General features: G+C 46.6%; 6 protein-coding genes across 6 annotated transcripts; 2 read left to right on the forward strand and 4 right to left on the reverse strand.

The window, feature by feature from the left end:
• Positions 1 to 1,500, forward strand: BHQ10_007704 (uncharacterized protein; the record flags this gene model as incomplete). The annotated part of the gene is made up of 2 exons (XM_040880429.1): positions 1 to 828; positions 883 to 1,500. 2 exons carry the CDS (start codon positions 1 to 3, stop codon positions 1,498 to 1,500), a joined length of 1,446 nt encoding a protein of 481 aa, XP_040736207.1.
• Positions 1,501 to 1,775: 275 nt separating this feature from the next.
• BHQ10_007705 (uncharacterized protein) lies at positions 1,776 to 2,907 on the reverse strand (the record flags this gene model as incomplete). The annotated part of the gene is made up of 2 exons (XM_040880430.1): positions 1,776 to 2,790; positions 2,852 to 2,907. The coding sequence occupies 2 exons, from the start codon at positions 2,905 to 2,907 to the stop codon at positions 1,776 to 1,778; spliced, it is 1,071 nt and encodes a 356-aa protein (XP_040736208.1).
• Positions 2,908 to 3,390: 483 nt separating this feature from the next.
• Positions 3,391 to 4,745, reverse strand: BHQ10_007706 (uncharacterized protein; the record flags this gene model as incomplete). Its single annotated transcript, XM_040880431.1, has 7 exons — positions 3,391 to 3,456; positions 3,509 to 3,836; positions 3,898 to 4,129; positions 4,180 to 4,288; positions 4,354 to 4,506; positions 4,561 to 4,604; positions 4,667 to 4,745. The coding sequence occupies 7 exons, from the start codon at positions 4,743 to 4,745 to the stop codon at positions 3,391 to 3,393; spliced, it is 1,011 nt and encodes a 336-aa protein (XP_040736209.1).
• Positions 4,746 to 5,741: 996 nt separating this feature from the next.
• BHQ10_007707 (uncharacterized protein) lies at positions 5,742 to 8,111 on the reverse strand (the record flags this gene model as incomplete). The annotated part of the gene is made up of 4 exons (XM_040880432.1): positions 5,742 to 5,832; positions 5,881 to 7,326; positions 7,379 to 7,842; positions 7,893 to 8,111. 4 exons carry the CDS (start codon positions 8,109 to 8,111, stop codon positions 5,742 to 5,744), a joined length of 2,220 nt encoding a protein of 739 aa, XP_040736210.1.
• Positions 8,112 to 8,985: 874 nt separating this feature from the next.
• BHQ10_007708 (uncharacterized protein) lies at positions 8,986 to 10,801 on the forward strand (the record flags this gene model as incomplete). Its single annotated transcript, XM_040880433.1, has 7 exons — positions 8,986 to 9,063; positions 9,358 to 9,604; positions 9,658 to 9,724; positions 9,782 to 9,890; positions 9,944 to 10,024; positions 10,077 to 10,136; positions 10,208 to 10,801. The coding sequence occupies 7 exons, from the start codon at positions 8,986 to 8,988 to the stop codon at positions 10,799 to 10,801; spliced, it is 1,236 nt and encodes a 411-aa protein (XP_040736211.1).
• A 289-nt stretch (positions 10,802 to 11,090) lies between these two features.
• BHQ10_007709 (uncharacterized protein) lies at positions 11,091 to 12,689 on the reverse strand (the record flags this gene model as incomplete). Its single annotated transcript, XM_040880434.1, has 3 exons — positions 11,091 to 11,344; positions 11,412 to 11,672; positions 12,512 to 12,689. The coding sequence occupies 3 exons, from the start codon at positions 12,687 to 12,689 to the stop codon at positions 11,091 to 11,093; spliced, it is 693 nt and encodes a 230-aa protein (XP_040736212.1).
• Positions 12,690 to 12,711: the final 22 nt, after the last annotated feature.

The following is a 12,711-nucleotide window of genomic DNA, read 5'->3' on the forward strand; positions in this document are numbered from 1 at the left end:
ATGAACGAAGCAACCCAAGGCGACAAAGCCGGCTCCCAGTCCAACTGGCCCGTCGCAATAACGCACTATACAAACGCACTTATCGAAAACCCACGCGCCCCCAGCTACTACATCAAACGATCGACCGCTTACTCACGCCGCAAAGCCGTCGATGGCGGTCCAGATCTAAACGCCGCTTTGGGAGATGTCGAGCTCGCTTTGGCGCTGGCAAGGGAACGGGGTAAGAGAGAACTCATTATTGAGGCGCAGCTGCGTAGGGCGATTGTTTTGTTTCAGCTTGAGCGGTTTGGGGATGCAGAGTACTTGTTTGATTTGCTTGAAGACAAGCTGGGGATAAAAGATGGTGATGGTAGTAGTGCGGGTAACAAATCTGCGCAGGTACAGGCTGCAATGTCTGCGCAGAAAGGGCAACAGCAAAAATTGGAGAATGAGTTGAAGATATGGAGACTCAAAATCAAGGGCAAGATCGGCAAATTGGAGACGGGTGATGAGAAGCTTGCGGTGTCGATTAAAGAGTATCCTGATATCAAGATTCCGGAGGAGGAGGAGCTGAGGAAGCGTCTCAAGGAGCAGCTTTCTTCTTCTGGAGCTGCATCGGTTGTGGATAGGGCGAAGGAGAGCACACTAGATGTGTTAGGGTCGACCTCTACTGCGCCGCCGTTTACAGCTGGTCCAGGAGTAGCGGCAACTTCTACAACACCTGCGCCTGTATCTGCACCGGCCAAGGTTCGACATGAGTGGTACCAGTCACACGACGCTGTTGTTGTGACAATCTACGCCAAGAATGTCGACAAATCGAAGCTAGAGACTGATCTTCAGGATGACTCTGTGAGTCATGCCACCCTATTCTCGGATTCTTGTTTATGACTGACAACATTGCAGCTATCCCTCGAATTCCCTCTCCCATCCGGATCAATTTACTCCTTCAACATCGATCCCTTTTATGCTCCCATAGACACCACCCAATCCAAAATCAGCGTCCTATCCACAAAAATCGAGGTTACGCTTCGTAAACGAACACCAGGACAGAAATGGAGTGCCCTCGAAGGCTCAGCAACGGCTCCTATTATTTCAGATGCTGCCAGTACTACGATCACAGTAAATTCAGCTGCCACCGTACCAACTACTCAAAATTCGTCACAGGTCAACAACAACACCGGCGGACCCTCCTACCCGACTTCATCACGACACGGAGTCAAGAATTGGGACAAACTCGCCGATGATCTAACAGCCAAGAAAAAAAACAAGGACGAGAAGAAGAAGAAATCCGGAGAGGATGCCGAAGAGGACGATGAAGACGACGCGGCATCCGTTGACTCTGACATCGGCGGCGGCGACGCAGTAGACTCCTTCTTCAAGAAGTTGTATGCAGGCGCAGATCCGGATACGCGTCGGGCCATGATGAAAAGTTTTTATGAGAGTCAGGGGACGGCGCTGAGCACGAATTGGGATGAGGTTGGGAAGGAGAGGGTGGCTGTTGTTCCGCCTTCTGACGATTAATCTTTTTGCTTTCCCAAAAGCGGAGATAATTTTTGCATGTGATGTGCTTTGCTTTACCGCTGAGTGTCCTGTTTTTTACATTTGCCTTCAAAATTGTGATCATAGCGTTTGATGGCATGTCGGAGTTTTTAAATGAGATTATCACAGATGGGGACTTGTGATGGGTTATCAGGAGTCCTCCCTTCCAATCACTAGCTTTATGTTAGATGCAATCAATAAAATCAAATACTTTTTAGATCTAGAAGCAGTTTCTATTCTATTCGGTGACTATATAATCAGTAATCATCGTCATCCTTTTGATACAGAAAAAATTGTACAAAAATAGCCATATCCAACAACAGCGTCCCCAAACTCCCTATCAACCACGAACAATTGACAAGGATATACCGTCCATAAACCGCCGAGGCTTCGCCCGGCTCACAAACGCGTGATCGACAAATAGGCGAGTAGGCGAAGATCGAGAGTACATAGGTGAGATTGCCGATACAGGCGAATAGGAAGAATAGTAATGAAACACCTTCGGTGGATTTCCGTTGGTAATTCAAGAGGAGTTGCGGGATGCGTGAGCCGAGATACAATATGGCGCAGAAGTAGCCAAATACCTGGCCCCAGAGGTCGAATGTGAGTGGTTCAGATGGGTTGCTTGGAAGGTCGTTGTTGTCGCCGTCCTTGGGGTGTTTATTGGATACGCGTGTGCTAATGTACCATCCTAGAATACCCGCTGCACAGACAAGGATGATCGCGAACGTGTTGAGGAGTGCGGCTTGAAGGTTGGAGGTTGACGAGCGCCGAGTATCCTGTGTGCTTTCGTCCTCTGAAGAGGGAACTGTGTCGATGAACGGAGTTGCAGGAGAAAGGTGTGTGCCGTCGATTTGATGGGTTCGTTGGGGTTGTTGCGCAAGACCGGTACCGTTGGTATAGCCATGCCCGTTTCTATCTCCATTTTCTTGACTCAACAATGCTGTACGCTCTGTCGGTGCTTCTCTCTCAATATCTCCCTCTTCGAGCGTCTCGCTCTGTACGTCCTTTACACTCTTCTTGCCAGAAAACCAGATCCCGCGGTAATACAGGCACTGTCCTAAGAGGACGATATCTGCGAGTGTATAATACACTGCTAGGATAATCATAGTGGGCAATACACCCTGAAGCACTGCTCCAAGGATATTAAAGACATCGCCTGCAAGCCAGACGACTATAAACAACAGAGAAAGTCCATCTGCTGATCCGCGTCGGAAATTCTCAATGATTTGGGGCGAAAACACAACAACCCAGCAGGCTATAGAGATGGAGCTAAAGAGAGTTAGTCTATCGTAAAATAAAAGAGAATGCGATCAACTGGTGTTCGACGTACCCAAGAATACCACTCAGGGCCTCGATATCTAGATTACTAGATTGTGGAGGAAACATTATCGTATCGGAAGGAACTCAATCTTTGTCTTTATCTATAGCAGAGATTTTGACCGGCAAGTCTTCTGTGCGTGGCTATTCGGATCATTCAATACTGGCTTCATATGACGACATGAACAAAAGACCAAAACCTGGCATGGATTACACCCTTCAATTAAGCGGCACCAAAACAAATAGAATGAAGTTAGAGCTCAAAAGAAGGACGAGAATGTATAAACGACCCTATCGTGGCACTGGACGGTCTGACAGAGGTGACAACGTGAAACTTGACGATGGGGTTTCCAAGGAAAAATTTAATGCCATGGGGTCACGTGCAGAAACCTGATTGGGACGAAAATCTGGGGAAGCTTAGCGTGCTTACTTAGTTGGGATTAGTGCCAATTCATAGTATATTTGATTCATTCTATAAAAAGACATTTCATTTCCATTAATTTCAAATCTTGCCCTGATTTTAATTGTCAAAGCTATGAAATATAAGAAAGGCTACTCTGACTTTGACTTGATCAATACGATCAATTTGTCTTGCATGTCGCAGAAGATGTTGATGGCCTACACAAACATTAGTCAGAAATATATCTTTGAATCCTGGTCTATAACGTACCTGCGTCAACTTCTCTTCACTTGCTCCCGCAAGATCTCGCGTAAATGCAATTCGATATGCCGCCTCATCTTTGAGATAAGGCGTTTTTGGGAGCACCGACACATCCGAGACATCACTATCGAAGAACGATGGAGTAATTGGACAGTCGGGAAGAGATAAAAGCTCTAATAAAGGTGGAGCAACAGTGATATGGTCCACACCAGCGAGAGCAAGTACTTCGTCTGTTGAGGTAAGGCTTGCTGGTAAAACTTGAGTGACGGCGCCGACAGATTTGTAGTACTTTTGGATCGCGACGCAGAGGGAGAATAGTTTATTCGGGTCGACAAAACTGTTGAAGCTGTCAGTTGACCAACTTATAGAACGATGACATAAATTGAAGGGAAACTGACCCAGGCTCAAAGTGTACTTTCAGCTGATTTACGTAAGGTGCTACATATGTACAGCCCACTTCTGCAGCTAGAATTGCCTGGGGCATCGAGAATAGCGTAGTGGCTAGGGTATGCACACCGGCTAATTGTAGTGTGCGACAAGCCAGCATACCTTCCCAAGTGCTGGGAATCTTGATGCAGATTCTAGAACTGTCCCAGTTAGGCGCAAACTCTTTGAAGAGGTAGACGATGCCTGCACAATATCAGAGTGAAGAAACCTTCCAGGAATGTAAACAGTCTTACGAAAAGCGTTTGCGACTGTCTTGTCGGTTGAATATGCAAAGTATGGATTAGTCTGGATGTGCATTTTGCCTTGAAGATGGGACGTAATTTGTATGGCGACTTTTACAGTCTGATCCACCATTGGCAAAGTTAGCGGGATGACTCGAGAGCTTAAATGTGGTACACTATGCGTACCGCGATTTCAACAGCTAGTTCATCAAGTTCAATACCAGCAAAGCGGGGATCCTTGGTCTCTGCCATGGACCTCAAGAGTGTTCCAGCTCTGAGGTGAGCCTCGGCAAGTAATTCTTTATGTTCGGGTTTTGATAGCTCGAAGAGTGCGATAGCCTGTCAACACTCATAAGCATGAAGCTTATAATTATAGCCCCGCGAGAGGTGTACCTGATTAGACGTGCAGTCCTGAAAGGGCCCTAGTATTTGTGCCACTGGTATGCGTCAATATCACTTCTCCTTGGAGACTTTAAACAAGGTATCAATAAACGAGTACCTTTTACGTCAAGCGTATCACAGTCAACCAGACTTCGGGTTCGGAGATAACCCAAAGCAGAGCTTGGTGTTACAGCCATGTTGCTGAACTGCCCTCAGTGTTCAAAAGTAAATAGGTACAAGTACGTATGCAAATAGTGGTCGGCCAGAACAGGTGGCGCAGGTTTGTCGAGATTGTCGTAAAAAGGCGAGAGAATGGCGGTGATAATTTGACTTTGGATGTTGTTGTTGTTTGCCGATCGTGCAGTACCTAGCTGTCCCTCAAAGGGAAGGTATGCCGATATCTCTGACCTTCCCCGCACGAATCAAGTGACTTAGGGTTGGAGATTGAGATTATGATAGGGTTATAATTACCTGTCCCTCCTGTTCGGATGATCAAAAAAGCTGCCAGCATCTCACCATTTGTGTCATGAGTCGAGCAATTTCAAATGCTTTGCTCGCATAAGAAAGCTATTCGAAATGCAACTAGAGCATTTATCACCTCGTCAAATGGAAGCGATAAAATGATCGAAATTGTGTCTAAGGTGTGGTGTTGACAAAGAACGTTTGAAGCTCGAGAAATGGCATCTGGACCTGTGTTAATTTAGCTCGAGATTGATGTAAGTATTCTTTGTTCAGTGAACCAATCAATCCATCTTCATCCATTCGGTGTATCGGTTATAGTATCACTGAATGTCAATGATGCCATGGAAACTCAGGAAGGAAATCTGCTGCTACTTACGGTTACGCTTTGGCCGCCAGTATCATCCCCGAAGTCTTAGCGAAAGTGTACGATTCGGTTTATGAAGGTTGGAAGGATGGGAAGGATGGGAGTGGGAATGTTTACCTGGCTGGAGGATATGTTTCTGCGGGTTTGCCTTTACTTGAGGCTTGTGTGAGAAGTGGCTTGGAAGCTGCAGAGGGGATTGGGGCAAGCTGCTGTTCAACTTGGTCCGCCAGACGCCTTCCTTTCTAGACGGCATCGTGTTTGATCGTTTAAACTTGTGCTGCAAATAGGGCGAGTGAATTATTATTATACTATATTACAAGACCATATGAGACCTCATAAAAGACTCTGAACATCATAACAGCAACGGCTAAGACAGAGCCTCATTGCCAAACTTTTGAGAAAACAGACCCAATGCTCGGATGGGCCAGTAAAACTTGTAGTTGGGATATGAGATCATACTATGCAAAGTCAGTAATGTACACCTTATGCCTAGGGGAAGTACCTACCAAGACATGTTGAAAACACCTTCGATTGCCTCCTGGAGCCACTCGCCATTAGCCTGTTGTCGGGACATTAAGAGCTTGATTCCTCTGCGAATAGGTTCTGGATCAGGGTATTCAGCTTCCATCAAAGCCAGGCAAACCCAAGCTGTCTGGACAACCTGCGACATCTCGTGCTGGGTGTAAACGTGCAATTCGCTGCTAAGATACGACTCTCCCCAACCGCCGTCTTCTTTTTGTTTACTCAGTAAGAATTCGCAACCCCGGCGAGAATACTCGCTCTTATTATAAGTTTCTCCAATACTAGAAAGACTTTCTAGTGCAAACAAGGCGGCATAAGTATAGCAGATACCCCAATTACCATACCAGCTTCCGTCTGGCTTTTGGGTGCGCTTGATATACTCGACTGCCTTGTGCTTTGCAACTTTGATTTCGTCAACTCGATAATCTGGGTAGAATCTGCTGAAAAGTGATAAGGCGGTAATGGATGCAGTTGTGCATTCAACGTGGTCGTAACTAATCATAATTCCGCCAAACACCTCTGCTGCATTGAGCAACTCCAAATGAGGGGAGCCCCGTCTGCTCTCGTACTCACTAAAGCCCCCGGTCTCGTTCTGCATCAAAAGGAGACAATCGACCGAGTCCTTTAGGCGGTCCGCAGAGACAAGTTTAGGATATCCGTACATCTCTTGGAGTTGCAAAACTGATCGTAAGCCCTCTGCAGTGCAGTCGCTGACCGTATAACCTTGAGTCTTGTTGCTGAAAGGCCAAGCTCCTTTTCTGTGTTGGCGATAACACTTGTCTTGGTCGGGGACGTTCTCTCGAAGTTGATGGTTATCCAGAAATTCGAGAGCTTTGGTCAGCATTGGCCGCCATTTAGGATCTTCGGCAAAACCAGCCACAGAGACAGCCTGTGTGATAAATGCCGTGTCCCAGACTTGAGCACCATTAGTGCCATTGCAAAGCATACCCTCATTCTTCATCCACAAATATTCGTGCAGCGTCTCGCGGTGTTTTCTAACCGATTCACTTCCCTCGCCGTCATGAATGTAGCAACAAACGAAATTTAGAGGATTGCTGACGGGCGCAAGTCCTGCATAATCTGTGTTCCTATCCTCCATTTGAATCAATTCCCATACCCAGTCCTCGGCTTTCTTGACTAGCGCCGAAAATCGAAGCACGGGCGTCCACAAATTGACGAGAAAACTGTTGATCACATTGAGGAACATTGTCTTTGGATAGTAGTTGTCCTCTTTAGCAATAGAATTGCGGTGCGAAGCAAAGTTTATACTTTCATAGGGTTGTGTGTAGATCTCATTTCTTAGCTGGCGCGTCAATTCGTTCTGCGGGAAAACCCATTTTCTTGACCACAGAAAGGACATTGGTAAAAAAACCATTCGCATATGAATCCACCATCTCCAAGGAGCGATTGGTACCCAGTCAGGAAGTAGCCTAAAACAGTCAGCATTTTTAGAATCTCGTTTTACATGAAATTTAAACGCACCAAAGCTCCGGTGGGACTGGATTAACGCAACTCCAATCCATGACACCCAAAGTCGAAAGCCAAAATTTTGCCCAATGCGGTGTGTAAACTGCACCCCCAAGCTTATGAACAAGTCCTCGTGCTTTGATCATCCGAGGATCTTCTTCACTTGCTCCTAAAATACGGAGAATCACATAGGTCATTACTGTGCCAAAAGCCGAGCTGTGGCCTTCGATATGAAGTCCCCAACCGCCATCAACCGGATTTTGTCGCGCAAAGAGGTATCGCTTGATTTCCACCGCATACTCGGGAGGTATGGGCGTGTTGGTAACATACCAGGTGATCACAAAACCTGGTAAAAGAAACATAGGACCGCCATATTCACATGCCCAATGTCCAGTTGGCATCTGTAACTTGGAGAAAAATTCCAGGCCATTGGCAGCTGATTCTAGAGGAGTCGTCGCCTTTGGCAGCTCCGGGGCACCCTATAGAGTATGAATACAATGATACCAAGATATGTGTAGAGTTGGCTTACCGTTGGAAGTCCCAGGTTGTACTTGTCGTAAAAAGTCTGAGGCCATTTCTCGTTTTCTTCATCAGTTTCCAGATAGCGCCACGTTAAGCGGCCGTCATTATCGTGCAATCTCCACCTTGCATAGTCGGTTTTGTCGTCTCCCTTGGCGTCCTTCGTTAGGTGGCCATTGGCTTTTGTTCGCCAATTGGCAATGGGCTGGATTTTGCTTTCTTTCGCCATTACTGTTGCCTGTAGTAAGTAACAAGCTACAGGGCGAAGGAAGCCAGGGTGAAAGAATAAGATGGTAGAGTTGTTTATCGAAGAAGCCTGGATACGCCAAAGTGTTTATTCCCCGGATAAAATTAAGGAGGCAAGCCGGGCTGGCCAATGGGAAACCCAGCCGTGCCGATCTGTAGTCACGTGATAATATATATATATACAAACGCTAAGCCTGTTTAGACGAGTCTACTATCGCCAGCCATCGTCGTCTGACCAGCCAGAACTGGATTATAAATCTAAGTTATAGATAGCTCAAGACTAGAGCTACATTATTTTGAATTCTAGGGAAGCGAGTTGTTAGATTATTGAAGCACAAAACAGGTATCGAACATTCTCAAGAGCGAAATGGAATCGACGAGTCAATATACAACGGTAGAGTTACTTCAATTTTATATAAGAGCCCAATTCGGTTCGTCAAACATGGCAAATCTATCCACATTGATTAGAGGAACAGGCACGTTCAACATGGATCACGAATGACGAACGATGATGTTTCACCACTAACCATAGTTTCCACCACGGTCTCATGAGATGTATTGAGATGATCCCACATTGCTCTGTGAGAGTTGTAACTTCGGTGGTCACTTAACAGCCGACCACAGCCATAACAATACCACATATGGCCGTGAAAGTCCACTGAGCCAAGACGTCCAGGGCGCCTTATGAAGCTCGCATGGTATTTTCGCACATGTTCAACCATGTCGGCGAGACTAGCAAAGCCTTGGTTGTGCTCGGTACAACTGTAATTATCCATCTAGAATAATGTTCATGTTTTCGGCAATAACGATGAATCCATGAAATAACAACAGTAACGGCGAAAATTCGTAGACTCTTCATGGAGGCGTCATCCTCATTGGGCGCTAAGCCTCTTTCGACCTGTCTATCATCTTGGACAGACGAGATGTTGACAGGGGTAGGCCGTCTGTGATTGGCCAATCAGCTTGCTCAAGTAGCTTAATAAATTCCGAGAAGAGTGTTTTTTTCTTTTTAGTTTAGTGGAATAATGATAGAAGAAGTCATCCGTTGATGGAGATCCATATTGGTATTGCATAAGAATGATGCGTACAGAAGGGAAGTACGACCGGCACGAGGAGGAAGGAGGGCAGTCGCMCCTGCCACAAGCTTGGAACGAAATCTGGGAAGGAGCAAAGAAACTTCATCCTCAACTTTTGCAATGAGCAGTGCATGAGACATGGACCTGCTTCAGGGTATTTCCATCGAGGACCGTCTCGTACTGCAATTCTTTGACCGGCTACAGCTGTCATTCCTCAATGAATTCGACAAAGATGTCGCACAGCCAGCAATCACTTTGAAGAAAAGACAGACGCATTTCCAAATTGTGGCCGGCAATGATGATCCCGAAGAGAGATTGCTGTCGACCGAGACTCGTGGATCTGAACGACTGATAACATATTCGTGGCCAGGAAATTCCCCCTATGAGGCTTGGAAGTTTAGTATGTGGTTGCATACATCACCCTAAGTTGTGATCATGCTGAATCATAGAAAGCCTGCGTTCTTCGAGTTCTGTCTCTCATCATAGAGGCGATCCAAGAGAACCTGTTGATCACAAAGAGGTTTGTGGTCCTTCGAAATGGACTTGGAGATTGCATCCATGCTGAGTCGGAGTAAAGGAGCATATATTACGACAACCCAGGGTTGTTCGGCACACAAGCAGTAGTGGATGCAATTCTTGACGACATAGCCTATACTGTTGGGGTTGACCGCACGACTCTCCATGTCGTATGTTCCCTATGAACGTACTTCCGAATGAATTCTGATTGTGGACGATCTAGATCTCAGTCGGCAAAGGCCTTGCCGTTGGCGCCGTTCGGATCAAGACCAAAAGTGACACCGTGCTTGATATGACGGCTGAGGTGTGATTCAGTAATGCCTCTTCTTTTGAACGAGCTGACCTTGTGTCGAAAGGATGCCCTTATACCCCGTCTCATTGAAATCAGCAGCATCGATTTACCCGAGGTGAAATGGGTCTGTATCGTAGAGAAAGAGGCATGTTTATTTGAACACTGTCCATGATACACAGGATTTAACAAGAATAGGCCATTTTTCGAAGACTTGTGCATAACAAGTACCATCTGGAATCGGTTGCTGGTAAGGGCATTTTAATCACGGGGAAAGGCTACCCAGACATCTGCACGCGCGAATTCGTCCACCTGATTTCAGATATCGCCTACAGAAGACACAGCCTCTCTCTTCAGAACCTTGAGATCTTCTCGTCGCCCGCGCCACTGCGCTTCTTTGCCTTGGTGGATGGAGATTGTGATGGGATAGCTATCATGTCCACATACAAGTACGGCTCCAAGGCTCATGCTCATGCAAGTGCGAGCCTCAATGCTCCGAAACTTGAATGGCTCGGAACACGACTTGAAGATGTGATTGTTGAACAGAACGGAAATGAAAGTGAAGACGAGGATTGGGTATTGATCTCATTATCTCACAGAGACGTGAAGAAAATCCAGAGCATGTTGGCCAAAAATCCAGTTTTTGGCGAGGACGGCCCAGAAGTTCAGTGGCGAGCGGAGCTGCAAACAATGATGATGCTGAACACGAAGATTGAGACAGAGGTACTGTATGGGACTGAAGGTGGTCTTGAAGGATGGATTGACCGTAAGATGGAGCGCCTAATGCATTGAAATTAGTACCAGTAAATGTTCTTTCTACAATGGCTCATTTTCATATGCAGCCAGCTGGTTCAGAGATACTCATTTCAATTGCATCATAATAAAAATACCTATGCATATATATGTTGAATCAGACTCTACCCAGAGAGAACTGAGGATGCCAAACCCTGGAATCAAGAACGCCCGCCGTAAAAATAAATGCATCCGATAACATCAAGCATAACGATAACATACCACCATGGCAGTTTTGCATCATAATCAAATCCCACCTCGTTCTCCTTTCTTGAGAGAGAACCAAGACTTAAAGACCCAAAGTCTTTCTGACTTCCTCTCTGACGCGTTTCTCATAATCACTCCTTCGCTCACGCCACATCTTTGCTGCCTCGACGTTCGCAGGACTCTCATCGTTCGGTTCGGCCAGCATACTCATCACCGAGATGAGGATCTTCTCGACACTTTGGATTGGTGACCATCGCTCCGAGGCATGCTCGTAATGGTTTGGGTCGTCACCAGGTGGGTGAAGGATCGAGATACACACTGTTCCATTGGGGTACACTTATCGCGCAGTTAGCATACATCCCAAAATCTTCAGCCAACAAGTCGGCAGTTGCGGGAGAAATACCATTCGGATGCCAAACCCCACCCAAAAACTTCATCGTAGGCGGACTCAACGGATAATCCTTCGGAAACTTGAGTTCCGCAGCAAATACCCCCCCTTCAAACGGCGTGCCCTCGGGTCCTTGAATGAGAGCTTCCCAGTGGAACATGTCATCTTCGGTGATGGGGCCGGCGGTGATGCCTTCCGGAGGGTTGGTGGAGAGGTTTTTGTATTCGTGGAAGAGGCGCTTTTGCGCTACGTTGGAGCCCATCTTTTGCTCTCTGTCTATGTTGCGCGGTTTGAATTTGATGGGTGGATATGGGTAGTTGGTGGGAGGTATGGGCGGTGACGTTGAGTGCGATAGTTATCGTCGTGGATTGGGCGCGTTGATGTATTCAGCGATATTTGAAGACAATGCTTGTAGTGCCGGGTGACTGTGCTTTATCTGTACTATTTCAGGTTGCGATTCTATGATAGACGTTGTCGAATCAAGAAGGGACCTGGATGGAGATGGAATGACACCAAACGGGTCAACGGTTATTGCCCCTCACGAACGGTGGGTCGCTGCTTATCCGCCGGCCAAACACCGAATACAGATACTTATTTCATTCACAACAATGCTCAGACAATATCCTTCCTGACAGGTAACAGATTGATATATGATATGCTTTGTTGATGCTGAGGAGGATACGTCTATTAAACAAGCCAAGAAACCTCGCATTGAACCGGACAGTCAACGTCCGCATGCTGTTGAGACAAACTCAAAAGAACCAAACAACCAAACAGACAATGCAGATCGCTAATATACTCCAAAAAATCTCTCAAGCTTCCTCATGTAAGCTCAAGATATTGAAAATCACAGCAATCCTTTGCGAGCCAACTCAATCTTCCTCGCAGCTTCTCCAGCCGCCCATCCTCCCCTCGAGACACAAACAGCACTTCCTTCACCCAATTCGATTTTGTCTTCAACACTCGGATGCGCACACGGACAATGATGCGGGAAATGGACGCAGGCTAACGTGTTTGGACATAGATATCTCGTGCAGTGTGCTATTTCCCCCAAAATGTGAGCTCAACAATACAGAGTATGTAGTATGGATGTAGTCGAGGATATAAATGCTCACCTCCTTCCCATGTTCGTTGGTACCATGCGCTATCGCTGGAAGTTTCTTGTTCTTGAGTATGCCCTCCTTGCGAACCGCCGCCGCCGCCGAACATGTGATCGAAGAATTGGAATTGTGCCTGTGCGGTGGAGATGAGGAGGAACAGTGTCCAGATGGCGGTTAACGGTTTGGCGAGCATATTGCGGGAGGGAGCTCGGAGG

Source organism: Talaromyces amestolkiae (assembly GCF_001896365.1).
Source record: "Talaromyces amestolkiae strain CIB chromosome Unknown scaffold16.1, whole genome shotgun sequence".
NCBI lineage: Eukaryota > Fungi > Ascomycota > Eurotiomycetes > Eurotiales > Trichocomaceae > Talaromyces > Talaromyces amestolkiae.